Source organism: Taurulus bubalis (genome assembly GCF_910589615.1).
Source record: "Taurulus bubalis genome assembly, chromosome: 5".
Taxonomy (NCBI): Eukaryota; Metazoa; Chordata; class Actinopteri; order Perciformes; family Cottidae; genus Taurulus; species Taurulus bubalis.
Window position 1 is genome coordinate 801,648 of NC_136593.1, and position 27,500 is coordinate 829,147.

The 27,500-nt window shown below is 49.4% G+C and overlaps 4 protein-coding genes across 5 annotated transcripts in view; 1 reads left to right on the top strand and 3 right to left on the bottom strand.

The window, feature by feature from the left end:
* The window catches only part of LOC306736949 (serine/threonine-protein kinase 3/4-like), a 19,599-nt gene extending 10,410 nt beyond the window's left edge, over positions 1-9,189 (bottom strand). Inside the window, exons 1-8 of the mRNA XM_079218640.1 lie at positions 9,089-9,189; positions 6,965-7,045; positions 6,207-6,335; positions 3,410-3,524; positions 3,146-3,310; positions 2,647-2,814; positions 1,898-2,035; positions 1,561-1,686 (exon numbers count right to left, since the gene is read on the bottom strand). Of these exons, the coding sequence (XP_079074766.1) occupies positions 1,561-1,686; positions 1,898-2,035; positions 2,647-2,814; positions 3,146-3,310; positions 3,410-3,524; positions 6,207-6,335; positions 6,965-7,045; positions 9,089-9,132 (966 nt within the window). The 5' untranslated portion in view covers positions 9,133-9,189. The remainder of the gene's footprint in view (positions 1-1,560; positions 1,687-1,897; positions 2,036-2,646; positions 2,815-3,145; positions 3,311-3,409; positions 3,525-6,206; positions 6,336-6,964; positions 7,046-9,088) is intronic.
* Positions 9,190-10,689: 1,500 nt separating this feature from the next.
* Positions 10,690-17,890, bottom strand: cox6c (cytochrome c oxidase subunit 6C). Its single transcript, XM_079218650.1, has 4 exons — positions 17,813-17,890; positions 14,133-14,246; positions 11,027-11,153; positions 10,690-10,770 (listed from the first exon to the last, which is right to left on the bottom strand). Exons 2-3 carry the CDS (start codon positions 14,235-14,237, stop codon positions 11,028-11,030), a joined length of 231 nt encoding a protein of 76 aa, XP_079074776.1. The 5' UTR covers positions 14,238-14,246; positions 17,813-17,890; the 3' UTR covers positions 10,690-10,770; position 11,027.
* A 797-nt stretch (positions 17,891-18,687) lies between these two features.
* sec13 (SEC13 homolog, nuclear pore and COPII coat complex component) lies at positions 18,688-25,575 on the top strand. Of its 2 annotated transcripts, none has more exons than XM_079218643.1 (9): positions 18,688-18,804; positions 18,948-18,992; positions 19,680-19,795; positions 20,647-20,798; positions 20,876-21,009; positions 21,247-21,380; positions 21,678-21,798; positions 21,979-22,125; positions 25,171-25,575. In XM_079218643.1, the coding sequence occupies exons 1-9, from the start codon at positions 18,802-18,804 to the stop codon at positions 25,279-25,281; spliced, it is 963 nt and encodes a 320-aa protein (XP_079074769.1). In that variant the 5' UTR covers positions 18,688-18,801; the 3' UTR covers positions 25,282-25,575. The 2 variants fall into 2 exon arrangements, with proteins under 2 accessions (XP_079074769.1, XP_079074770.1); XM_079218644.1 differs by having other exon boundaries at positions 18,740-18,804; positions 18,967-18,992.
* Positions 25,576-26,632: 1,057 nt separating this feature from the next.
* Positions 26,633-27,500, bottom strand: part of LOC306736518 (uncharacterized protein) — a gene marked incomplete at its 5' end in the record, with an annotated part of 6,029 nt that continues 5,161 nt past the window's right edge. The window contains 2 exons of the mRNA XM_079218163.1: positions 26,633-26,778; positions 26,888-27,025. Of these exons, the coding sequence (XP_079074289.1) occupies positions 26,720-26,778; positions 26,888-27,025 (197 nt within the window). The 3' untranslated portion in view covers positions 26,633-26,719. The remainder of the gene's footprint in view (positions 26,779-26,887; positions 27,026-27,500) is intronic.

Here is a 27,500-nt window from a genome sequence, read left to right on the forward strand (position 1 = left end):
TACACCGTGAGAAGAACGTGAGGAGAACGTCGTGACACCGTGAGAAAAACGTCATTACACCGTGAGAAGAACGTGAGGAGAACGTCGTGACACCGTGAGGAGAACGTCATGACACCGTGAGAAGAACGTCGTGACACCGTGAGGAGAACGTCGTGACACCGTGAGGAGAACGTCATGACACCGTGAGAAGAACGTGAGGAGAACGTCGTGACACCGTGAGGAGAACGTCGTGACACCGTGAGGAGAACATGAGGAGAACGTCGTGACACCGTGAAAAAAACGTCGTGACACCGTGAGGAGAACGTGAGGAGAACGTCGTGACACCGTGAAAAAAACGTCGTGACACCGTGAGGAGAACGTCGTGACACCGTGAGGAGAACGTCGTGACACCGTGAGGAGAACGTCGTGACACCGTGAAGAAAACGTCGTGACACCGTGAGGAGAACGTCGTGACACCGTGAGGAGAACGTCGTGACACCGTGAGGAGAACGTCGTGACACCGTGAAAAAAACGTCGTGACACCGTGAGGAGAACGTCGTGACACCGTGAGGAGAACGTCGTGACACCGTGAGGAGAACGTCGTGACACCGTGAGGAAAACGTTGTGACACCGTGAGGAAAACGTCGTGACACCGTGAGGAAAACGTCGTGACACCGTGAGGAAAACGTCGTGACACCGTGAGGAGAACGTCGTGACACCGTGAGGAGAACGTGAGGAGAACGTCGTGACACCGTGAGGAGAACGTCGTGACAACGTGAGGAGAACGTGAGGAGAACGTCGTGACACCGTGAGGAGAACGTCGTGACAACGTGAGGAGAACGTGAGGAGAACGTGAGGAGAACGTGAGGAGAACGTCGTGACACCGTGAGGAGAACGTCGTGACAACGTGAGGAGAACGTCATGAAGTGTTAGCAACAGCTCATGATTCATCTCTAACATCTGTGAAAACATCTGGATTCATTCTAGTTCATCACCAACACTACATTTAACTAGATTACACCTGTTGGTTCTCCGTTAGCGGTGCTGCTAATGTTACTAGCTCTCCTCCTGTTGGTGCTCCGTTAGCGGTGCTGCTAACGTTACTAGCTCTCCACCTGTTGGTTCTCTGTTAGCGGTGCTGCTAACGTTGCTAGCTCTCCACCTGTTGGTCTAAACACTGATTGGTTGTTTACAAAGTCACATGATCAGAGACCAGAGAAACATCGATCATGACCTGTACATGTTCTACTGGTCACATGTTCTACTAGTCACATGTTCTACTAGTCACATGTTCTACTGGTCACATATTCTACTGGTCACATATTCTACTGGTCACATGTTCTACTAGTCACATGTTCTACTAGTCACATGTTCTACTGGTCACATGTTCTACTAGTCACATGTTCTACTAGTCACATGTTCTACTAGTCACATGTTCTACTAGTCACATGTTCTACTAGTCACATATTCTACTAGTCACATGTTCTACTGGTCACATGTTCTACTGGTCACATGTTCTACTGGTCACATGTTCTACTGGGTACTGGAGGAGAACCGTTGTTAGTTATACTGGTTCTTTACCGAGTTGTCTTCGTCTTCCTGCTCTCTCTGCTCTTCCTCCTCTTGTCTCTTCAGTTTGATCTCCATGGCGTCTGTGATCAGAGCTCTGAGGATGGAGCTGGGCTTAGCCGCCCGGATGAAGGGATGCTGGGGGGGGGAGGGAGGGGAGGGAAGAGAGGGAGGGAGGGAGGGAGGGAAGAGAGAGAGGGAGAGATGTGTTAAATGTGCGTCACCAGGTATAAGAACCTGTATACCAGAACACCTGTATATAAACCATCTCTATGAAGTTACCTGTAACACCTGTATATAAACCATCTCCATGAAGTCACCTGTATATAAACCATCTCTATGAAGTCACCTGTAACAGCTGTGTGGCCGTCGCTCTGTTTTCAGGGTTCTTCACCAAACACTGGCTGACGAAGTCCTGGAACGACGTAGACCAGAGATCTGGGGTCCTGAACGTCGGTGGGGGGTTGGTGGGGATCATGAAGATGGCCTGGAGGAGCGACAATGTTAGCGTAGCTTAGCACCGACAATGTTAGCCTAGCACCGACAATGTTGGCGTAGCCTAGCACCAACAATGTTAGCCTAGCACCGAAAATGTTGGCGTAGCCTAGCACCGACAATGTTAGCCTAGCACCGACAATGTTGGCGTAGCCTAGCACCGACAATGTTAGCCTAGCACCGTCAATGTTGGCGTAGCCTAGCACCGACAATGTTAGCCTAGCACCGACAATGTTAGAGTAGCCTAGCACCAACAATGTTAGCCTAGTACCGACAATGTTAGCGTAGCCTAGCACCAACAATGTTAGCCTAGCACCGACAATGTTTGCGTAGCCTAGCACCGACAATGTTAGCGTAGCCTAGAACCAACAATGCTAGCGTAGCCTAGCACCGACAAGGTTAGCCTAGCACCGATCGAACCAAACGCATTCTCAAAAGGAGCGTTTTTAAAAGGCTCGTCTTGGTGGAGAGAACCAACGAAACATGAAGTCAGACTTTTTAACACATCGGCATCAAGCTGCAGCCATTTCTGCTCCTGCGCCGTCCTGTGCCATTGAATCCACGCCTCCACGCGCAGCACCTCCTCCCCTGAAGCAGACTCACCCTCATGGGGTGGATGTCGGCGTAGGGCGGCTTCCCCTCAGACATCTCGATGGCCGTGATCCCCAGAGACCAGATGTCGGCCACGCAGTTGTAGCCGATCTCCTGGATGACCTCCGGCGCCATCCAGAACGGCGTGCCGATGACCGTGTTCCTCTTCGCCATGGTGTCCTGAGGAGAGGAGCAGGGGCCATGCACATTAATAACACATGTCTCCTTGTGTCCTCTGTCCTCACTGTGAGTTGTCCACCACATTCACAACACATGTCTACTTGAGTCCTCTGTCCTCACTGTGAGCTGTCCACCACATTCATAACACATGTCTCCTTGAGTCCTCTGTCCTCACCGTGAGTTGTCCACATTCACAACACATGTCTCCTTGAGTCCTCTGTCCTCACTGTGAGTTGTCCACATTCATAACACATGTCTCCTTGAGTCCTTTGTCCTCACTGTGAGTTGTCCACATTCATAACACATGTCTCCTTGAGTCCTCTGTCCTCACCGTGAGTTGTCCTGCCACTCCGAAGTCGGCCAGCTTGGCCTGCCCCTCAGCGTTCAGCAGGATGTTTCCTGCCTTGATGTCTCTGTGGATCTTCCTCATGAAGTGAAGATACTCCAGACCCTTCAGGGTGGACTGCAGGATGGTGGCGATCTCCTCCTCTGTGATCTACATACACACACACACACAATCAGAGCTCTGTGTATAACTGTGTGTGTGTGTGTGTGTGTGTGTGTATGGGTGTGTGTGTATGGGTGTGTGTGTTACCGTCTTGTTGCGTATCCTGATGATGTCAGAGACCGATCCGGCTCCACAGTACTCCATAACGATCCACAGGTCGCTGTTCTTGAAGTAGCTGCCGTAGTAGCGCACCACATGAGGACTGAACACAGGAAGTAGAACATTTAAACTCCATCCTCAGCTCGGCAACGACCTCAGTGATCACCTCTCATTGATTAGCCCTGATCATGTGATCAGACATATCTGTGCACATCCATCTACCACAGGATGGTTCACAGACGCTAACTGAGGACCGACGCTAACGCTAGCTCGTGATTCACAGGAAAAGGACCGATGCTAACGTTAGCTCGTGTTACACAGGAAGAGGACCGACACTAACGCTAGCGTGTATTTCACAGGAATAGGACCACAAGGTCCACAGAGGACTTCCTGTCTCGTGAACCAGTACCTGTTACACTGCGTACCTGTTACACTGCGTACCTGTCACACTGCGTACCTGTCACACTGCGTACCTGTTGCACTGGTACCTGTCACACTGCGTACCTGTTACACAGCGTACCTGTCACACTGGTACCTGTCACACTGCGTACCTGTCACACTGGTACCTGTTACACTGCGTACCTGTCACACTGCGTACCTGTCACACTGGTACCTGTCACACTGCGTACCTGTTACACTGCGTACCTGTCACACTGGTACCTGTCACACTGCGTACCTGTTACACTGCGTACCTGTCACACTGGTACCTGTCACACTGCGTACCTGTCACATTGGTACCTGTTACACTGCGTACCTGTCACACTGCGTACCTGTCACACTGCGTACCTGTCACACTGCGTACCTGTCACACTGCGTACCTGTCACACTGGTACCTGTCACACTGGTACCTGTCACACTGCGTACCTGTTGCACTGGTACCTGTCACATTGGTACCTGTCACACTGCGTACCTGTCACACTGGTACCTGTCACACTGCTTACCTATTCCACTGGTACCTGTCACACTGGTACCTGTCACACTGCGTACCTGTTACACTGGTACCTGTCACACTGGTACCTGTCACACTGCGTACCTGTTACACTGGTACCTGTCACACTGGTACCTGTCACACTGCGTACCTGTTACACTGGTACCTGTCACACTGGTACCTGTCACACTGCTTACCTGTTACACTGGTACCTGTCACACTGCGTACCTGTTACACTGGTACCTGTCACACTGCGTACCTGTCACACTGGTACCTGTCACACTGCGTACCTGTCACATTGGTACCTGTTACACTGCGTACCTGTCACACTGCGTACCTGTCACACTGCGTACCTGTCACACTGCGTACCTGTCACACTGGTACCTGTCACACTGGTACCTGTCACACTGCGTACCTGTCACATTGGTACCTGTCACACTGCTTACCTATTACACTGGTACCTGTCACACTGGTACCTGTCACACTGCGTACCTGTCACACTGGTACCTGTCACACTGCTTACCTGTTACACTGGTACCTGTCACACTGCGTACCTGTTACACTGGTACCTGTCACACTGCGTACCTGTCACACTGCGTACCTGTTACACTGCGTACCTGTTACACTGCGTACCTGTCACATTGGTACCTGTCACACTGCGTACCTGTCACACTGCGTATCTGTCACATTGGTACCTGTCACACTGCGTACCTGTTACACTGGTACCTGTCACACTGCGTACCTGTTACACTGTGCACCTGTTACACTGCGTACCTGTCAAACTGCGTACCTGTCACACTACGTACCTGTCACACTGGTACCTGTCACACTGCGTACCTGTCACACTGTGTACCTGTTACACTGCGTACCTGCTACACTGGTACCTGTCACACTGCGTACCTGCTACACTGGTACCTGTCACACTGCGTACCTGTCACACTGCGTACCTGTTACACTGCGTACCTGTTACACTGGTACCTGTCACACTGCGTACCTGTCACACTGTGTACCTGTTACACTGCGTACCTGCTACACTGGTACCTGTCACACTGCGTACCTGCTACACTGGTACCTGTCACACTGCGTACCTGTCACACTGCGTACCTGTTACACTGCGTACCTGTCACACTGCGTACCTGTCACACTGCGTACCTGTCACACTGCGTACCTGTTACACTGCGTACCTGTCACACTGCGTACCTGTCACACTGCGTACCTGTTACACTGCGTACCTGTTACACTGCGTACCTGTTACACTGCATACCTGTTACACTGCGTACCTGTTACACTGCGTACCTGTCACACTGCGTACCTGTCACACTGTGTACCTGTCACACTGCGTACCTGTTACACTGCGTACCTGTTACACTGGTACCTGTCACACTGGTACCTGTCACACTGCGTACCTGTTACACTGGTACCTGTCACACTGGTACCTGTCACACTGCGTACCTGTCACACTGCGTACCTGTCACATTGGTACCTGTCACACTGCGTACCTGTCACACTGCGTACCTGTCACATTGGTACCTATCACACTGCGTACCTGTTACACTGCGTACCTGTCACATTGGTACCTGTCACACTGGTACCTGTTACACTGCGTACCTGTCACACTGCGTACCTGTCACACTGCGTACCTGTCACATTGGTACCTATCACACTGCGTACCTGTTACACTGCGTACCTGTCACATTGGTACCTGTCACACTGGTACCTGTTACACTGGTACCTGTCACACTGGTACCTGATACACTGGTACCTGATACACTGCGTACCTGTTACACTGCGTACCTGTTACACTGCGTACCTGTTACACTGCGTACCTGTTACACTGGTACCTGTTACACTGCGTACCTGTTACACTGCTGCATGATGGAGATCTCCTTGATGATCTCCTGGAGGTCGGACTCCACAGGAACCTGTTTGATGGCGACGATCTCCCCGGTCTCTTTGTAATGGGCTTTGAACACACAGCCATACGACCTGCAGAGGGAGGGAGGGTCACATGTCAGTGAGACCTGGTCCTCAACTGAAGGAGACAAGTTCACTGCTTTACTTTGAACTGACTCATGAAGCTGTGAATAAAAACATTTATTTAAATATAGTTTAGATATCATATCAACATCTTCCTGTCTAATCCTGTCTGTTTAGTCCTGTGCTTGTTGTCTTAGAGGACGTCCCGTGTCTGTTGTCTTAGAGGACGTCCCGTGTCTGTTGTCTTAGAGGACTTCCTGTCTGTTGTCTCAGAGGACGTCCTGTCTGTTGTCTTAGAGGACGTCCTGTCTGTTGTCTTAGAGGACGTCCTGTCTGTTGTCTCAGAGGACGTCCTGTCTGTTGTCTTAGAGGACGTCCTGTCTGTTGTCTCAGAGGACGTCCTGTCCCAGAGACACCGTCCTCTCATAAAAAGACTAACGCAGTCCAACATCAGGTCACACTGATGTTATGAGGAACTTCTGTCTATCAGCTGTCAACATCTGACACACACACACACACACACACACACACACACACACACACACACACACACACACACACACACACACACACACACACACAGAACAGGAAGTGCGTTGGGGAACAGGAAGTGAGGGGGCGTGTCTTAGAGGACTCACCCTTCACCCAACTTCTCCAGGACATCAAACACCTCCTCTGGCTGCCTGGTGAGACTGTCCTCACTCAGCTTCTTCAGCTGTCTGAGGATCAGAGCATGAAGTCAGGGTTAAAGCATGAAGTCAGGGTTAGAGCATGAAGTCAGAGTTAGAGCATGAAGTCAGGATTAGAGCATGAAATCAGAGTTAGAGCATGAAGTCAGGATTAGAGCATGAAGTCAGGGTTAGAGCATGAAGTCAGGGTTAGAGCATGAAGTCAGGGTTAGAGCATGAAGTCAGGATTAAAGCATGAAGTCAGGATTAAAGCATGAAGTCAGGATTAGAGCATGAAGTCAGCATGAAGTCAGGGTTAGAGCATGAAGTCAGGGTTAGAGCATGAAGTCAGCATGAAGTCAGGATTAGAGCATGAAGTCAGGATTAGAGCATGAAGTCAGCATGAAGTCAGGGTTAGAGCATGACGTCAGGAGTAAAGCATGAAGTCAGAGTTAGAGCATGAAGTCAGGGTTAGAGCATGAAGTCAGGAGTAAAGCATGAAGTCAGAGTTAGAGCATGAAGTCAGGGTTAGAGCATGAAGTCAGGAGTAAAGCATGAAGTCAGAGTTAGAGCATGAAGTCAGGGTTAGAGCATGAAGTCAGGATTAGAGCATGAAGTCAGGATTAGAGCATGAAGTCAGGGTTAGAGCATGAAGTCAGGATTAGAGCATGAAGTCAGCATGAAGTCAGGGTTAGAGCATGACGTCAGGATTAGAGCATGAAGTCAGAGTTAGAGCATGAAGTCAGGGTTAGAGCATGAAGTCAGGATTAGAGCATGAAGTCAGCATGAAGTCAGGGTTAGAGCATGAAGTCAGGATTAGAGCATGAAGTCAGGATTAGAGCATGAAGTCAGGGTTAGAGCATGAAGTCAGCATGAAGTCAGGATTAGAGCATGAAGTCAGGATTAGAGCATGAAGTCAGCATGAAGTCAGGGTTAGAGCATGACGTCAGGGTTAGAGCATGAAGTCAGAGTTAGAGCATGAAGTCAGGGTTAGAGCATGAAGTCAGGATTAGAGCATGAAGTCAGGGTTAGAGCATGAAGTCAGCATGAAGTCAGGATTAGAGCATGAAGTCAGCATGAAGTCAGAGTTAGAGCATGACGTCAGGGTTAGAGCATGACGTCAGGGTTAGAGCATGACGTCAGGGTTAGAGCATGAAGTCAGAGTTAGAGCATGAAGTCAGGGTTAGAGCATGAAGTCAGGGTTAGAGCATGAAGTAAGGATTAGAGCATGAAGTCAGAGTTAGAGCATGAAGTCAGGGTTAGAGCATGAAGTCAGGGTTAGAGCATGAAGTCAGGAGTAAAGCATGAAGTCAGGGTTAGAGCATGAAGTCAGGATTAGAGCATGAAGTCAGGATTAGAGCATGAAGTCAGCATGAAGTCAGGATTAGAGCATGACGTCAGGATTAGAGCATGAAGTCAGAGTTAGAGCATGAAGTCAGGGTTAGAGCATGAAGTCAGGATTAGAGCATGAAGTCAGCATGAAGTCAGGGTTAGAGCATGACGTCAGGATTAGAGCATGAAGTCAGAGTTAGAGCATGAAGTCAGGGTTAGAGCATGAAGTCAGGGTTAGAGCATGAAGTCAGCATGAAGTCAGGGTTAGAGCATGAAGTCAGGATTAGAGCATGAAGTCAGGGTTAGAGCATGAAGTCAGGATTAGAGCATGAAGTCAGGATTAGAGCATGAAGTCAGGATTAGAGCATGAAGTCAGGGTTAGAGCATGAAGTCAGGGTTAGAGCATGAAGTCAGGATTAGAGCATGAAGTCAGGAGTAAAGCATGAAGTCAGGATTAGAGCATGAAGTCAGCATGAAGTCAGGGTTAGAGCATGAAGTCAGGATTAGAGCATGAAGTCAGGATTAGAGCATGAAGTCAGGAGTAAAGCATGAAGTCAGGGTTAGAGCATGAAGTCAGGATTAGAGCATGAAGTCAGGATTAGAGCATGAAGTCAGGGTTAGAGCATGAAGTCAGGAGTAAAGCATGAAGTCAGGGTTAGCAGAGCTGAAGCTTCTAAGGTCTAAGTACCTCTAGGTACCACTACAGTCCAGTACTACGTTACATCCCTCATTGATCAATGAGTTCTGATCAGCATCAGTTACCTGCGCGGGTGATTCCTCATCTGGACTTTGTCCTGGTTCTCCATGCTGTCCTCCTCTAGACCTGTCCTCCTCTAGACCTGTCCTCTTATAGACCTGTCCTCTTATAGACCTAGACCTGTCCTCTTGACCTAGACCTGTCCTCCTCTAGACCTAGGCCTGTCTTCTAGACCTGTCCTCCTCTAGACCTGTCCTCCTCTAGACCTGTCCTCTAGACCTAGGCCTGTCTTCTAGACCTGTCCTCCTCTAGGCCTAGGCCTGTCTTCTAGACCTGTCCTTCTCTAGACCTGTCCTCCTCTAGACCTGTCCTCTTGATCTAGACCTGTCCTCCTCTAGACCTGTCCTCCTCTAGACCTAGGCCTGTCTTCTAGACCTGTCTTCTAGACCTGTCCTCCTCTAGACCTGTCCTCCTCTAGACCTGTCCTCTAGACCTAGGCCTGTCTTCTAGACCTGTCCTCCTCTAGGCCTAGGCCTGTCTTCTAGACCTGTCCTTCTCTAGACCTGTCCTCCTCTAGACCTGTCCTCTTGATCTAGACCTGTCCTCCTCTAGACCTGTCCTCCTCTAGACCTGTCCTCTTGATCTAGACCTGTCCTCTTCTAGACCCGTCCTCCTCTAGACCTAGACCTGGCCTGTCCTCTTATAGACCTAGACCTGTCCTCCTCTAGACCTGTCCTCTTGACCTGTCCTCCTCTAGACCTAGACCTGACCCCCTTTAAACGGTCCTCCTCTAGACCTGTCCTCTTGACCTGTCCTCCTCTAGACCTAGACCTGACCCCCTTTGAACGGTCCTCCTCTAGACCTAGACCTGACCCCCTTTGAACGGTCCTCCTCTAGACCTGACACCCTTTAAACGGTCCTCCTCTAGACCTGACACCCTTTAAACGGTCCTCCTCTATTCTAGACCTGACCTGGTCCTCACCTAGTCCCCTCGGTCTCTTGATGCTAAGCTAACTAGCGCTAGCCCTGTTAGCTCGGAGGCTAGCCGCAGCAGCAGCCCGTCCTCTCGCGTCCCGTTCACCGTGAAGCTCGTCCGTGAAGCAGCGGGTACCGGAGGCTCGTTCCCCGGGGAGAGGCGTCGCAGCGGCCGCAGAGCTCACTCCAGAGCCGAACACTTCGGACGTGTTGACGAAACCGCTCCAGCGCCGTTTGAACAGACCAGGAAGTGAACGAGGGAGGCGGGACAAAGGCTGCAGTACCCGAGTCCACGGCACGGGGGAGCCAGAGAGACACGTAGGCTGCAGTACCCGAGTCCACGGCACGGGGGAGCCAGAGAGACACGTAGGCTGCAGTACCCGAGTCCACGGCATGGGGGAGCCAGAGAGACACGTAGGCTGCAGTACCCGAGTCCACGGCTTATTGGTGTATGATAGATAGAGATAGATAGAGATATATATTTTAAGTGTATGTTTAGAGAAAAATGTGATGATTACAAGTGTCTGTTGTTGCATTTATGATATTAAAATATAGGAGCTACTATATACTGTTAATATGCTGCATGGGTCTGAGTACTTTAAAGTTCCTCCAGCTTTACCAGTGAAGAGGAATAAACAGTGATATTTGACTCCATGACATCATCAGGCACCAGTAAGAACTCAGACCAGCGTTTACAGTAATATATTTTATTCAGAGGATCAAACAGAACAACCAGGAAGTGGCACGGAGCTTCACATCGGACCAGGAAGAGCTGCAGGGAGACCAGGAAGACCATTAGAGACCAGGAAGACCATTAGAGACACGAGGTCAGCAGGAGGTTTGATGCTCGTACAGGACAGAGTCACACACTGTGTGTTCATAATGATGCTTTAAATACAGAGTCAAACATAAAGAACATGAGCAGCAAAAGAGCCAGGAGGTCTGCTGCATGTCAGCTGTTTGTTTGTTTGTTTGTTTGTTTGTTTGTGTTTGTGTTTGTGTGTGTGTGTGTGTGTGAGCAGACTCACGTCACTCTCCAGACGGCTGCACGCTCTCGAACACGCCGGCCTCCTTCATGGCGTTGAACTCCTTCACGGCGTCGTACTGCTTGTAGAAGTCTGCGTAGGCCTGTTTCCTGGGCTCCGTCACCCCGTACTGAGGACAGGAGGCATCAGCATCAGTATTAATAAGAGACAGGAGGTATCAATAATAAGAGACAGGAGGTATCATTATTAATAAGAGACAGGAGGTATCAATAATAAGAGACAGGAGGTATCATTATTAATAAGAGACAGGAGATATCAATAATAAGAGACAGGAGGTATCATTATCAATAAGAGACAGGAGATATCAATAATAAGAGACAGGAGATATCAATAATAAGAGACAGGAGATATCAATAATAAGAGACAGGAGGTATCATTATTAATAAGAGACAGGAGGTATCAATAATAAGAGACAGGAGGTATCATTATCAATAAGAGACAGGAGGTATCATTATTAATAAGAGACAGGAGATATCAATAATAAGAGACAGGAGATATCAATAATAAGAGACAGGAGATATCAATAATAAGAGACAGGAGATATCAATAATAAGAGACAGGAGGTATCATTATTAATAAGAGACAGGAGGTATCATTATCAATAAGAGACAGGAGGTATCATTATCAATAAGAGACAGGAGGTATCATTATCAATAAGAGACAGGAGGTATCATTATCAATAAGAGACAGGAGGTATCATTATCAATAAGAGACAGGAGGTATCATTATCAATAAGAGACAGGAGGTATCATTATTAATAAGAGACAGGAGGTATCATTATCAATAAGAGACAGGAGGTATCATTATCAATAAGAGACAGGAGGTATCATTATCAATAAGAGACAGGAGGTATCAATAATAAGAGACAGGAGGTATCAATAATAAGAGACAGGAGGTATCAATAATAAGAGACAGGAGGTATCAATAAGAGACAGGAGGTATCAATAATAAGAGACAGGAGGTATCAATAATAAGAGACAGGAGGTATCAATAATAAGAGACAGGAGGTATCAATAAGAGACAGGAGGTATCAATAAGAGACAGGAGGTATCATTATTAATAAGAGACAGGAGGTATCAATAATAAGAGACAGGAGGTATCATGATCAATAAGAGACAGGAGGTATCAATAAGAGACAGGAGGTATCAATAGGAGACAGGAGGTATCAATAGGAGACAGGAGGTATCAATAGGAGACAGGAGGTATCAATAAGAGACAGGAGGTATCAATAAGAGACAGGAGGTATCAATAAGAGACAGGAGGTATCAATAAGAGACAGGAGGTATCAATAAGAGACAGGAGGTATCAATAAGAGACAGGAGGTATCAATAAGAGACAGGAGGTATCAATAAGAGACAGGAGGTATCAATAAGAGACAGGAGGTATCAATAAGAGACAGGAGGTATCAATAAGAGACAGGAGGTATCAATAAGAGACAGGAGGTATCAATAAGAGACAGGAGGTATCATTATTAATAAGAGACAGGAGGTATCAATAAGAGACAGGAGGTATCAATAATAAGAGACAGGAGGTATCAATAAGAGACAGGAGGTATCAATAATAAGAGACAGGAGGTATCAATAATAAGAGACAGGAGGTATCAATAAGAGACAGGAGGTATCAATAAGAGACAGGAGGTATCAATAAGAGACAGGAGGTATCATTATCAATAAGAGACAGGAGGTATCATTATCAATAAGAGACAGGAGGTATCAATAAGAGACAGGAGGTATCAATAAGAGACAGGAGGTATCAATAAGAGACAGGAGGTATCAATAAGAGACAGGAGGTATCAATAAGAGACAGGAGGTATCAATAAGAGACAGGAGGTATCAATAAGAGACAGGAGGTATCAATAAGAGACAGGAGGTATCAATAAGAGACAGGAGGTATCATTATTAATAAGAGACAGGAGGTATCAATAAGAGACAGGAGGTATCAATAATAAGAGACAGGAGGTATCAATAAGAGACAGGAGGTATCAATAATAAGAGACAGGAGGTATCAATAATAAGAGACAGGAGGTATCAATAATAAGAGACAGGAGGTATCAATAAGAGACAGGAGGTATCAATAAGAGACAGGAGGTATCATTATTAATAAGAGACGTTAGATGCATGCTCTGGACGGTTGACTACATGTCACGTGTTATTTTATTCTGAAAGTCTGTCGAGAGGCCGGCCAACAGGAAGTGTGACATGAGAAACAGATGAGTTTCACACAAAGAGGAACTTCAACAAATACCGTAACATGTGGGTGATAAGCCGCTACTTTTCCCCTCAACTTTGACCCGTGCAGCTGATTTGTGGATCGATTCTAAATTGAACAGCAGTTGCTGACATACGGTACAAAATTAACGTGAAATATTGCCAAATCCCCTCCACAGGTGATCTCACTGAAGAACAGGGTCCTCTCAGCAGCAGCTCTCCCACCACCTCCACAGAGCTAGCTCGCGAGCTAGCCTAGCTCGCAAGCTAGCTCTGTGGAGGTGGTGGGAGAGCGCTCGCTGCTAGCTTGCGAGCTAGCTAGCTAGCGGGCTAGGCATCGTCGGTAGAGCCCAGCGAGGTGAGAGGCGCTGCGGGGAGGACCGGACCGCAGGGAGTCTGGCTGCTCGTGAGCGCTAGCTAGCTAGCTAGCTAGCTAGCTAGCAACTGCTGCTGCTCTGTTTGAGCTCAAGTAAACACTGAAAATCCAGCACAAAATAAAAGGCGTTGTCAGCGCTAGCTGCAGCAGCTAGCTCCCCAACAGCACTGAAGGTAGCGGGACCGGGGCCCGTTCATGATTAAATAGTTTTGTATTTATTTAGTAGATGCTTGTAGTGCTTCTACACATTCTACAACGTTTACGAGCAGCTCTCAGTGACTTCAAGAGGTTTGAATCACACGTAAAATAAAAACACTGCATGTTACAAAACTGGAAATCTTGTTTCTCAGAAAGAAGCCCATTAAGAAGAGTACACAAAATGAAGGTATTCTGTGTACGGTAGAGTTATGCTCATGAATACTCCACACGGTCTCTGGAGCTCGCAGTTTATTTTGTGACTGGATTCAGGCTCATAGCGTGACCTCCAGGCGACCTCGTGGCTGACCTTGAAGGCGATGGCCGCCACCAGCGACAGCGCGAAGGCGACGGGCAGATGGAACCTCAGCCGCTTCCCCAGCAGCCCCCGCATCACCGGCTTGGGCAGAGACATGACGATCACCTGCAGGCACGACAAGGCACCTGGGTTAAGGTCACAGCACCTGGGTTAAGGTCACAGCACCTGGGTTAAGGTCACAGCACCTGGGTTAAGGTCACAGCACCTGGGTTAAGGTCACAGCACCTGTTTGATAACTTCTCTCCACATATCAGCAGACAGGTCAGACAGCATCGTTGGCAGTGAAAGCAAATGAATACGTCCACGCAGAATTACACTCTACTTTTCTCGTGACTTTTCTTTTTATTCATTTATCCGTTGGTAGTTCACTGAGGCCGGGGCTCTGAATCACGAGTAGCAGCTGCAGGGGATGAGGCTCGACAGCGACGTGACAGAATGTGACGCACATTTGAGTTAAAAACATATTTAAACATTTCCCTTTAAGAGATGTTCCACTTGGCAAAGCCTCAGGGAGCAACAGAGGAGCGGAAGAGGGATCGACCCCAGCTGCTGCTTCCTCCTTCCTCCTTCCTCCTGCTGCTCCCCCCCTCCCCCTCCTTCCTCTTCCTCCTCCTCCTGCTGCTGCTGCTTTCTCCTCCCTCCTCAACCTGCTGCTCCCCCCCCCCTCCCCTTCTTCTTCTTCTTCTTCTTCTTCTTCTTCTTCTTCTTCTTCTTCTTCTTCTTCTTCCTCCTCCTCAACCTGCTGCTTCCTCCTTCCTCCTGCTGCTTCCTCCTTCCGCTTCCTCAACCTGCTGCCTCCTCCTCCTCCTCCTCCTCCTCCTGCCGCTTTCTCCTTCCTCCTCAACCTGCTGCTCCTCCTCCTCCTCCTCCCCCCCTCCCCCTCCCTCCTCCTCCTCCTCCTCCTCCTCCTCCTCCTCCTCCCGCTGCTGCTGCTGCTTTCTCCTCCCTCCTCAACCTGCTGCTGCTCCCCCTCCCCCTCCTTCTTCCTCCTCCTCCTCCTCCTCCTCCTCCTCTTCTTCTTCTTCCTCCTCCTCCTCCTCCTGCCGCTTTCTCCTCCCTCCTCAACCTGCTGCTTCCTCAACCTGCTGCTGCTCCCCCTCCCCCTCCTTCTTCCTCCTCCTCCTCCTCCTCCTCCTCCTCCTGCCGCTTTCTCCTTCCTCCTCCTCCTCCTCCTCCTCCTCCCCTACAGCGTCTCCTCCCTCCTCTCCTACAGCCTCTCCTCCCTCCTCTCCTACAGCCTCTCCTACCTCCTCTCCTACAGCCTCTCCTCCCTCCTCTCCTACAGCGTCTCCTCCCTCCTCTCCTACAGCCTCTCCTCCCTCCTCTCCTACAGCCTCTCCTACAGCCTCTCCTACAGCCTCTCCTACAGCCTCTCCTCCCTCCTCTCCTACAGCGTCTCCTACCTCCTCTCCTACAGCCTCTCCTCCCTCCTCTCCTACAGCCTCTCCTCCCTCCTCTCCTACAGCGTCTCCTCCCTCCTCTCCTACAGCGTCTCCTACCTCCTCTCCTACAGCGTCTCCTACCTCCTCTCCTACAGCGTCTCCTACCTCCTCTCCTACAGCCTCTCCTACCTCCTCTCCTACAGCCTCTCCTACAGCCTCTCCTACAGCCTCTCCTACAGCGTCTCCTCCCTCCTCTCCTACAGCGTCTCCTACCTCCTCTCCTACAGCGTCTCCTACCTCCTCTCCTACAGCCTCTCCTACCTCCTCTCCTACAGCCTCTCCTACCTCCTCTCCTACAGCCTCTCCTCCCTCCTCTCCTACAGCGTCTCCTCCCTCCTCTCCTACAGCCTCTCCTCCCTCCTCTCCTACAGCCTCTCCTACAGCCTCTCCTACAGCCTCTCCTACAGCCTCTCCTCCCTCCTCTCCTACAGCGTCTCCTACCTCCTCTCCTACAGCCTCTCCTCCCTCCTCTCCTACAGCCTCTCCTCCCTCCTCTCCTACAGCGTCTCCTCCCTCCTCTCCTACAGCGTCTCCTACCTCCTCTCCTACAGCGTCTCCTACCTCCTCTCCTACAGCGTCTCCTACCTCCTCTCCTACAGCCTCTCCTACCTCCTCTCCTACAGCCTCTCCTACCTCCTCTCCTACAGCCTCTCCTACAGCCTCTCCTACAGCCTCTCCTACAGCGTCTCCTCCCTCCTCTCCTACAGCGTCTCCTACCTCCTCTCCTACAGCGTCTCCTACCTCCTCTCCTACAGCCTCTCCTACCTCCTCTCCTACAGCCTCTCCTACCTCCTCTCCTACAGCCTCTCCTACAGCGTCTCCTCCCTCCTCTCCTACAGCCTCTCCTACCTCCTCTCCTACAGCCTCTCCTACAGCGTCTCCTACCTCCTCTCCTACAGCCTCTCCTACCTCCTCTCCTACAGCCTCTCCTACCTCCTCTCCTACAGCCTCTCCTACAGCCTCTCCTACCTCCTCTCCTACAGCCTCTCCTACCTCCTCTCCTACAGCCTCTCCTACCTCCTCTCCTACAGCCTCTCCTACCTCCTCTCCTACAGCCTCTCCTACCTCCTCTCCTACAGCCTCTCCTACAGCGTCTCCTCCCTCCTCTCCTACAGCGTCGCCTCCCTCCTCTCCTACAGCCTCTCCTCCCTCCTCTCCTACAGCCTCTCCTACAGCGTCTCCTCCCTCCTCTCCTACAGCGTCTCCTCCCTCCTCTCCTACAGCCTCTCCTCCCTCCTCTCCTACCTCCTCTCCTCCCTCCTCTCCTACAGCGTCTCCTCCCTCCTCTCCTACAGCGTCTCCTCCCTCCTCTCCTACAGCCTCTCCTCCCTCCTCTCCTACCTCCTCTCCTCCCTCCTCTCCTACAGCGTCTCCTCCCTCCTCTCCTACAGCGTCTCCTCCCTCCTCTCCTACAGCGTCTCCTCCCTCCTCTCCTAACGCCTATCTCGTCTCCTACAGACTAGTGAATCCTCCGTCACAAAGAAATCCTTCTGGCTGCTTCTGTTGCATGAAGAGACGACACCTCTCATGTTCTTGTGGATGCCCTTCCTTTCTTCCTTCCTTCCTTCCCTCTTTCCCTCTTTCCTTGCCTCCCATCATTTTCATATCACTCCTTATTGTTCAGACTAGATGTTATTAAAGAGTTTCTGCTGTAGAACTCATCAACACTCAGAAGGTCAGTTAGCTTCACTCACTCCAAGAGGACTAGAGGACTAGGGGACAAGGGGACACAGGGACACACTTGGAGACCACATCCTTCAGACGATGACCTCTGAGTGAGAAGGACACGAGTCCTCTTCCTCATTGTGGTTTTAAACTCCATCATCATCATCATCATCATCATCACACTGTCAGCTGGAGATGAAGCTAACAGATGAAGCTAACAGATGAAGCTAACAGATGAAGCTCAGTTTGGGTCAAATAAAGAAGTTTAATGTCAATAAGCAGCTTCTTCTCTTCGTGTGTTGCATATTTAATCTTTAATTAACACCAGAAGAGAACGTCACTCATATAGTATTAAATGACTTATAGTAAAGAATATAATAGTGTATAAGTGAAATTAGCTTCCTTTAGCATGCAGCTAATGTTAGCTCGTTACAGCTACGTAAACACAAATATAAACACAATTACGGATGAATATTAAAATACAGAAGTCGGCATTAATACACGTAATACTCGTATTGATGTACAAGTACACACGTTTGAAGAGTACTTTGAGAGAATACTCACAGGTTTGGACTCACGACCTTCACAGGAACACACTTTAGCTGAGATTCTTCACCGGAAGCGGAAGCGTTTCTCTACGGGAAGTCCGGAGGGACCAAATGAAGCCCGCAAAAAAGCGAAGTCAGAGGAAGTGAGGTCATGGAAATTAGTGTAGCCAAATTAATAAAGATGTATTATATTTAGTGACAGTTAAATGCACAGAATGTTAAATATAACCCGTCATCGAAATATACGGTTTAAATTGCTTTATTGGCTAAACTGCCAAGAAGCTCGTTGATATATATATATATATATATATATATATATATATATATATATATATATATATATATATATATATATATATATATATACAAACACACACAGACACGTACACGCACGCACGCACACACACACGCACGCACACACGCGCGCACACGTGATGTTGTAGTAACAACGTGTGGCCACCAGAGGGCGGCAGGGTGACGCGGGGTCGCTGTTGGCATCATGTTAGATGATGCATTATTTATATTTATATTACTGTGAATATTCTATATGATGAAAGAGATCAACTGGAACAGATATGTCATAACTTCCATTAATACAGTTTTATACTTCATCGTTTACATATTTACTAAAATCTATTTATAAAAGCAACTATGGAATAGTATTCAGATTCTCTCTTTTCTCCTTTCTGGTTTTGAAATCGAGTAAAGATGCAAAAAATGTTCTTAACATTGAAATCATATTTCTGATTTAACTAACTATTGTATGTATGTGGCTTTATATTTGCAGTATTGCCTTTTTATCTTTATATTGCATCGCCTCGCGGAACCTTTGTTTGTCCGCCTGTGTTTCCGCCGGTAGAAACAGCCGTCGGACCGTTTAGAGGAAGCGACCGGAAGCGGCTTCTCGTTGCCACGTCGGGATTTTTGTGGAAGCTGTTTTCTTCATTCAGGAGAAAATAAGGAACATTTCTCCTTTATTGTTTGTTTGCTGCTTCCGCCGCAGTCATGGTGAGTTCAGCAACTTTAATGAATTAAATCTGGTCAAGTTTAAACAGTTTAAACTGTTAGCTGATGACGCGTTAGCTTGTTAGCTGACAAGCTAACCCTTAAGTTATGTGTCAGTTTATTTATTTCCATGTTCATGATTTCAGGTTTCTGTCATCAACACAGTGGACACGTCTCACGAGGACATGGTGGTGAGTTCTGTTTTATTATTATTATTATTATTATTATTATTATGATTTAGCCTCAAGGAGCAGATTATTGAAGCTAAAGATACTGCTAGTACTAATACACACTAAAATACTCTGTTACACTACAAGTACTTGTACCACACAGTCAACACATTCAGTTACATTAGAAGTACTAATAGCACGCTGTAAAAATACTCTGTTCTAGTAAAAGTGTGTATTGTGTTATAACCGTGTTTATTGTTGTGTTATAAACGTGTTTATTGTTGTGTTATAACCGTGTTTATTGTTGTGTTATAACCGTGTTTATTATTGTGTTATAAACGTGTTTATTGTTGTGTTATAAACGTGTTTATTGTTGTGTTATAACCGTGTTTATTATTGTGTTATAAACGTGTTTATTGTTGTGTTATGAACGTGTTTATTGTTGTGTTATAACCGTGTTTATTATTGTGTTATAAACGTGTTTATTGTTGTGTTATAAACGTGTTTATTGTTGTGTTATAAACGTGTTTATTATTGTGTTATAAACGTGTTCAATTCTGGTTTTCTTCTAAACTTTGCGAGAAAGTATTTACATTTCAGTTGGTTCAAGAGTTCCTTTGTTTTTGTTGTTATAATACATGTATTGTCTTGTGCACAACAGCTACACAGCTCTTGTTGTTGTTGTTTATTTTTCCTTCCTGTGCTCAGCACGATGCCCAGATGGACTACTACGGGACTCGGCTCGCCACCTGCTCCTCCGATCGCACCGTGAAGATCTTTGACGTCAGGAACGGGGGTCAGATCCTGGTGGCCGACCTCAGAGGGTAAGAGACCCCAAACCCTCAGAGGGTAAGAGACCCCACACCTCTAAACCTCAGAGGGTAAGAGACCCCAAACCCTCAGAGGGTAAGAGACCCCAAACCCTCAGAGGGTAAGAGACCCCAAACCCTCAGAGGGTAAGAGACCCCACACCTCTAACCCTCAGAGGGTAAGAGACCCCACACCCTCAGAGGGTAAGAGACCCCACACCCTCAGAGGGTAAGAGACCCCACACCTCTAACCCTCAGAGGGTAAGAGACCCCACACCCTCTCGTGGTCTGTGACCTCATGCTAGCTGAACTGTCCCGTAGGCTGTGAGGTTCCGGTTTCAAACGTCCATACGGTATAAATCGGTGAGAGCCTGTGAGAGCCGTAACAACCGATGTTGCTCTTCAGCAGACGGCAACATTTAATGTTCACCGCTGAGGACGCAGCGGTCTGAGCTACTTCCTGTCATGTTGTAACTTTAGTCATGTTGTTACTTTAGTCAATCCTACAAAAGCCTAGCTAACCTGGTCCCGCGTGGCCTCGGCCTAGCTAACCTGGTCCCGCGTGGCCTCGGCCTAGCTAACCTGGTCCCGCGTGGCCTCGGCCTAGCTAACCTGGTCCCGCGTGGCCTCGGCCTAGCTAACCTGGTCCCGCGTGGCCTCGGCCTAGCTAACCTGGTCCCGCGTGGCCTCGGCCTAGCTAACCTGGTCCCGCGTGGCCTCGGCCTAGCTAACCTGGTCCCGCGTGGCCTCGGCCTAGCTAACCTGGTCCCGCGTGGCCTCGGCCTAGCTAACCTGTCCCGCGTGGCCTCGGACTAGCTAACCTGTCCCGCGTGGCCTCGGCCTAGCTAACCTGTCCCTCCCTGCAGCCACGAGGGCCCCGTGTGGCAGGTGGCCTGGGCTCACCCGATGTTCGGCAACGTTCTGGCGTCCTGCTCCTACGACCGCAAAGTCATCGTGTGGAAGGAGGAGAACGGCTCCTGGGACAAGATGTACGAATACTGCGGACACGAGTCGTCAGGTGGGTGAAGCCTCCGGTTCTGTGGCGCCTTGAGTCCTTCCTCCTGAAGCTGACGCTGCGGCGCCGTGTCTCCGCAGTGAACTCGGTCTGCTGGGGGCCCTACGACTTCGGGCTGATTCTGGCCTGCGGCAGCTCGGACGGAGCCATCTCCCTGCTCACGCTGACCGGAGACCAGCAGTGGGACGTGAAGAAGATCAGCAACGCCCACACGGTGAGCCAGAGACGCTTGAAGCAGGGTTCATGCGGCCATGGAGTCACGGAGGAGTCATGGGATGTTAAAATGGTTATTTACAGGCCTGGAAAGGTCCTTCAAAAAAAGAATCCCAAAAGTCATGACTCCACTGCGTAACGCAGGGTTCATACACATTCTGACCAGTGGATTCCACTAAATGTTTGTCATGAGGTTTAAAGTCCTGAAAGCTGCGTCTCCATGACTGTCGCTCTGCAGATCGGCTGCAACGCGGTGAGCTGGGCGCCGGCCGTCGTCCCCGGCAGCCTCATCGACCAGCCGTCGGGCCAGAAGCCGACCTGCGTGAAGCGCTTCGTGTCCGGAGGCTGCGACAACCTGGTGAAGCTCTGGAAGTACGTCCAGCTCTGAGAGGCGTTCAGGGGCCGCGGGTCACTCCGGTTACTGCTGAAGATATCCTCGAACACTAAATATGAATAGCAAGAAAAATACACAAGTTACAAAAATAATGGCATCAAACACATAAAATAGTGAAGATGTTAAAATATAGAAATATAATTATGTTGCTTTATATTTAAAGGAACAAAGAATAATCACATGGTTTGTAAAATCTCAGTCTCACTGTTTACTCAGCATGACATGTTTAGATAAATAAATATATATATATATAAATATAACACGGTTGTCCTCAGGGAGGAGGACGGGCAGTGGAAGGAGGACCAGAAGCTGGAGGCTCACAGTGATTGGGTGAGAGACGTCGGCTGGGCTCCGTCCATCGGGCTGCCGACCAGCACCATCGCCAGCTGCTCCCAGGTCAGATACTGGAGTACTACTACTCTGTAGTACTACTACTCTGTAGTACTGATACTCTGTAGTACTGGAGTACTGATACTCTGTAGTACTAATCTACTCTGCTCAGGGTGAATATTTATATTTTGTTTCCTCTCCTCTTCTCCTCTCCTCTTCTCCTTTCCTCGCCTCCTCTCCTCGCAGGACGGGCGTGTCTTCATCTGGACCTGTGACGACCCGGCAGGAAACACCTGGACGGCCAAGCTGCTCCACAAGTTCAACGACGTGGTCTGGCACGTCAGCTGGTCCATCACCGGGAACATCCTGGCCGTCTCCGGGGGAGACAACAAGGTGGGAGGGGGCTACAGGTGGGAGGGTCTACAGGTGTGAGGGTCTGCAGGTGTGAGGGTCTACAGGTGTGAGGGTCTACAGGTGTGAGGGTCTACAGGTGTGAGGGTCTGCAGGTGTGAGGGTCTACAGGTGTGAGGGTCTACAGAGGGTCTACCCGTGGCCCGTGTAGTTAACTCCCGTGTAGTTAAACTCCCGTGACCCGTGTAGTTAACTCCCCGTGCCCCGTGTGGTTAACTCCCCGTGCCCCGTGTAGTTAAACTCCCCGTGCCCCGTGTAGTTAAACTCCCGTGCCCCGTGTAGTTAAACTCCCGTGCCCCGTGTAGTTAACTACCCGTGCCCCGTGTAGTTAACTACCCGTGCCCCGAGTGGTTAACTACCCGTGACCCGTGTAGTTAAACTACCCGTGCCCCGTGTAGTTAAACTCCCGTGCCCCGTGTAGTTAAACTCCCGTGCCCCGTGTAGTTAAACTCCCGTGCCCCGTGTAGTTAAACTACCCGTGCCCCGTGTAGTTAAACTCCCGTGCCCCGTGTAGTTAAACTCCCGTGCCCCGTGTAGTTAACTACCCGTGACCCGTGTGGTTAACTACCCGTGACCCCGTGCCCCGTGTAGTTAACTACCCGTGCCCCGTGTAGTTAACCCCGTGTAGTTAAACTCCCGTGCCCCGTGTAGTTAAACTCCCGTGCCCCGTGTAGTTAACTACCCGTGCCCCGTGTAGTTAAACTACCCGTGCCCCGTGTAGTAACCCCGTGCCCCGTGTAGTTAAACTACCCGTGCCGTTAAACTACCCGTGCCCCGTGTAGTAACCCCGTGTAGTTAAACTACCCGTGCCCCGTGTAGTTAAACTACCCGTGCCCCGTGTAGTTAAACTCCCGTGCCCCGTGTAGTTAACTACCCGTGCCCCGTGTAGTTAACTACCCGTGCCCCGTGTAGTTAAACTCCCGTGCCCCGTGTAGTTAAACTACCCGTGCCCCGTGTAGTAACCCCGTGCCCCGTGTAGTTAAACTCCCGTGCCCCGTGTAGTTAAACTACCCGTGCCCCGTGTAGTTAAACTCCCGTGCCCCGTGTAGTTAAACTCCCGTGCCCCGTGTAGTTAAACTCCCGTGCCCCGTGTAGTTAAACTACCCGTGCCCCGTGTAGTTAAACTACCCGTGCCCCGTGTAGTTAAACTCCCGTGCCCCGTGTAGTTAAACTCCCGTGCCCCGTGTAGTTAAACTACCCGTGCCCCGTGTAGTTAAACTCCCGTGCCCCGTGTAGTTAAACTACCCGTGTCCCGTGTAGTTAAACTCCCGTGCCCCGTGTAGTTAAACTACCCGTGCCCCGTGTAGTTAAACTCCCGTGCCCCGTGTAGTAACCCCGTGCCCCGTGTAGTTAAACTACCCGTGTCCTGTGTAGTTAAACTACCCGTGCCCCGTGTAGTTAAACTCCCGTGCCCCGTGTAGTTAAACTACCCGTGCCCCGTGTAGTTAACTACCCGTGCCCCGTGTAGTTAACCCCGTGTAGTTAAACTCCCGTGCCCCGTGTAGTTAAACTCCCGTGCCCCGTGTAGTTAACTACCCGTGCCCCGTGTAGTTAAACTACCCGTGCCCCGTGTAGTAACCCCGTGCCCCGTGTAGTTAAACTACCCGTGCCCCGTGTAGTAACCCCGTGCCCCGTGTAGTTAAACTACCCGTGCCCCGTGTAGTTTAACTACCCGTGCCCCGTGTAGTTTAACTACCCGTGCCGTTAAACTACCCATGCCCCGTGTAGTTAAACTCCCGTGCCCCGTGTAGTTAAACTACCCGTGCCCCGTGTAGTAACCCCGTGCCCCGTGTAGTTAAACTCCCGTGCCCCGTGTAGTTAACTACCCGTGCCCCGTGTAGTTAACTACCCGTGCCCCGTGTAGTTAAACTCCCGTGCCCCGTGTAGTTAAACTACCCGTGCCCCGTGTAGTAACCCCGTGCCCCGTGTAGTTAAACTCCCGTGCCCCGTGTAGTTAAACTACCCGTGCCCCGTGTAGTTAAACTACCCGTGCCCCGTGTAGTAACCCCGTGCCCCGTGTAGTTAAACTCCCGTGCCCCGTGTAGTTAAACTCCCGTGCCCCGTGTAGTTAAACTACCCGTGCCCCGTGTAGTTAAACTACCCGTGCCCCGTGTAGTTAAACTACCCGTGCCCCGTGTAGTTAAACTACCCGTGCCCCGTGTAGTTAAACTCCCGTGCCGCGTGTAGTTAAACTACCCGTGCCCCGTGTAGTTAAACTCCCGTGCCCCGTGTAGTTAAACTACCCATGCCCCGTGTAGTTAAACTCCCGTGCCCCGTGTAGTTAAACTACCCGTGCCCCGTGTAGTTAAACTCCCGTGCCGCGTGTAGTTAAACTACCCGTGCCCCGTGTAGTTAAACTCCCGTGCCCCGTGTAGTTAAACTACCCGTGCCCCGTGTAGTTAAACTACCCGTGCCCCGTGTAGTTAAACTCCCGTGCCCCGTGTAGTTAAACTCCCGTGCCCCGTGTAGTTAAACTACCCGTGCCCCGTGTAGTTAAACTCCCGTGCCCCGTGTAGTTAAACTACCCGTGTCCCGTGTAGTTAAACTCCCGTGCCCCGTGTAGTTAAACTACCCGTGCCCCGTGTAGTTAAACTCCCGTGCCCCGTGTAGTAACCCCGTGCCCCGTGTAGTTAAACTACCCGTGTCCTGTGTAGTTAAACTCCTGTGCCCCGTGTAGTTAAACTACCCGTGCCCCGTGTAGTTAAACTCCTGTGCCCCGTGTAGTTAAACTACCCGTGCCCCGTGTAGTTAAACTACCCGTGCCCCGTGTAGTTAAACTACCCGTGCCCCGTGTAGTTAAACTACCCGTGCCCCGTGTAGTTAAACTACCCGTGCCCCGTGTAGTTAAACTCCTGTGCCCCGTGTAGTTAAACTACCCGTGCCCCGTGTAGTTAAACTACCCGTGTCCCGTGTAGTTAAACTACCCGTGCCCCGTGTAGTAACCCCGTGCCCCGTGTAGTTAAACTACCCGTGCCCCGTGTAGTTAAACTACCCGTGCCCCGTGTAGTAACCCCGTGCCTCCCCCAGGTGACGCTGTGGAAGGAGTCCATGGACGGCCAGTGGGCGTGCATCAGTGACGTGAGCAAAGGCCAGGGCGCCGTGTCCTCCATCACAGACACGCAGCAGAGCGAGCAGTGAGCGCCTCGCCATGACGTCATCATCATCGTCATCATCATCGTCACGGTTCTGTACGGATCAGAACCTTCATCAGGAGGGGTCCTCCAACAGGACCGTTTCCCATGATGCTTTGCTCCTGAAACATTCCAGCGGAGAACCAGACGGTGGACGGGTTCTCATGTGGAACAGTGAGATACTGTTAATGATTTATTCAGAGAACTATTGATCCACACACACACACACACACTTTAATAAAATATGAAAAGCGTGGATGTTTTTCATTTTCGATGTAATTAAATAAATATGTTAAACAAAGTTGTTTCTGTGTTCAGTCTGTTTTATTATTGAGGCGTTCTGGATTCTAAGAGAACTTTTATTTTGAAATATCAGTATGTTCATGCGATTGGCTGAGAGATGATCATGTGGCGATGTTGGGAGGCCTCCCAGCATGCACTGGGGCAACTCATCACTACTATGAACTTGTTAAATCTCTTGACTTCCACATGCTCTCATAACATTAATAATAAACTAAATCACTCCTCTAGTCCTGAGGGTTTGGTTCTGTCCCTGAAATCAGAGGAATGAGCAGAAAATCTATTTATAATATTTATTTAAATTCATCAAACGTTTAGTTTTGACAAAACAAGTAAATAGATCATTTAAAATGACGTCTCATCTCGTGAGGAACACGTTCAAGTCATGAACAGAAAGTATAAAATAAATACACAATGTTATGTATTCACGTGATGTCATTCATGTTCACACATCAAGCCTGAAGACTCAACCCAACACAAGAGACTTCCTCCTCTTCCTCTTCCTCCTCTTCCTCCTCCTCTTCTTCCTCCTCTTCCTCCTCTTCTTCTTCCTCTTCCTCCTCCTCTTCCTCCTCTTCCTCCTCCTCTTCCTCCTCTTCTTCTTCCTCTTCCTCCTCCTCTTCCTCCTCTTCCTCCTTTTCTTCCTCCTCCTCTTCTTCCTCTTCTTCCTCCTCCACAATGTTGAGTCATTAAATACATTCATTTTGTCACGTGTGTGTGTGTGTGTGTGTGTGTGTGTGTGTGTGTGTGTGTGTGTGTGTGTGTGTGTGTGTGTGTGTGTGTGTGTGTGTGTGTGTGTGTGTGTGTGTGTGTGTGTTTAGACACCAGAGGGCGCCATGTTGTTGAGGATGGAGATATTTATTAAAGTGCATTAATACATTCAGGATGACCTTTTGACCTTCATGAACATGTAATGAACACATGATTATGATCACATGACTGCAGACTGGTTCATGTTTATTACAGAAGATGTTTTAGTTTCAGTGTTATGGTTATTAGAGAAGATGAAGCATGACAACTACACACACACACACACACACACACACACACACACACACACACACACACACACACACACACACACACACACACACACACACGCGCACACACACACACACACACACACACACACACACACACACTCCTCAGGCGTTCACAGTCAGAGAATCCGTCTCTTTAGTTTCTTCTTTGTTTCCTGATGAATCTGCAGGAAACAAAACATGAGAATAAATCATGTTCTGTTCTCTGAACAACAAGCTGAGCTGTGACATGAAGAAGAGATCAATACTCTGAGGAAATACTCTGAAACGTACCGGTCTTACTCCTCAGAGAGATGTGACCTCTGCGTACGAGAACAACAACAACAACAACAACAACGAGGACAACAAGTGAGAGAGTGACGAGAACAGCAACCACCACAGCCGTAACCATGACGATCCATCCAGAGGAACCTGAAGGACACAAAGTGGAAGATCAGAACGAGACCACAAGGAGGACTGGAGGTCCTGAGACTGAGTCCTCTTCATCTTCATCATCATCATCATCATCATCATCATCATCCTCATCCTGTAGAAGAGCCTCTCAGGATCAAGTCCTCTTTGACCTGATGGACAGTTTCCTCCTGCTGGTTCTGGTTCTGGTCCTGCTTCTAGCTATATTCATAGTTGTGCATGTATTCCTGGTCCTGGTTCTAGTCCTGATTCTAGTCCTGATTCTGGTTTGGGTTCTGGTTCTGGTTCTGGACTCAGGTCCCTAACATAAAGTCTTGATTTCGTCCCACAAACGATCAATTAAACAAACTGGATTTAAAGAACTCCAGTCTGCTGGAGAAAGAGTCTGACCCGGGGCCTCACAGCAGGACCAGAACCACCAGAACCGCCAGAACCAGGATCCTCACAGGAGGACCAGAACCACCAGAACCCGGGT

Bases quoted from the DNA above. Each gene is read 5' to 3' on its own strand.
- sec13 (XM_079218643.1), top strand. The intron at 19,796-20,646 runs GTAAGAGACCCC...CCCTCCCTGCAG, and splicing joins CTGGTGGCCGACCTCAGAGG to CCACGAGGGCCCCGTGTGGC. The intron at 21,010-21,246 runs GTGAGCCAGAGA...GTCGCTCTGCAG, and splicing joins AGATCAGCAACGCCCACACG to ATCGGCTGCAACGCGGTGAG.
- cox6c (XM_079218650.1), bottom strand. From the start codon at position 14,237: ATGTCTCTGCCCAAGCCGGTGATGCGGGGGCTGCTGGGGAAGCGGCTG. The intron at 11,154-14,132 runs GTCAGCCACGAG...TCCTGTCCTCAG, and splicing joins TGGCGGCCATCGCCTTCAAG to TACGGGGTGACGGAGCCCAG.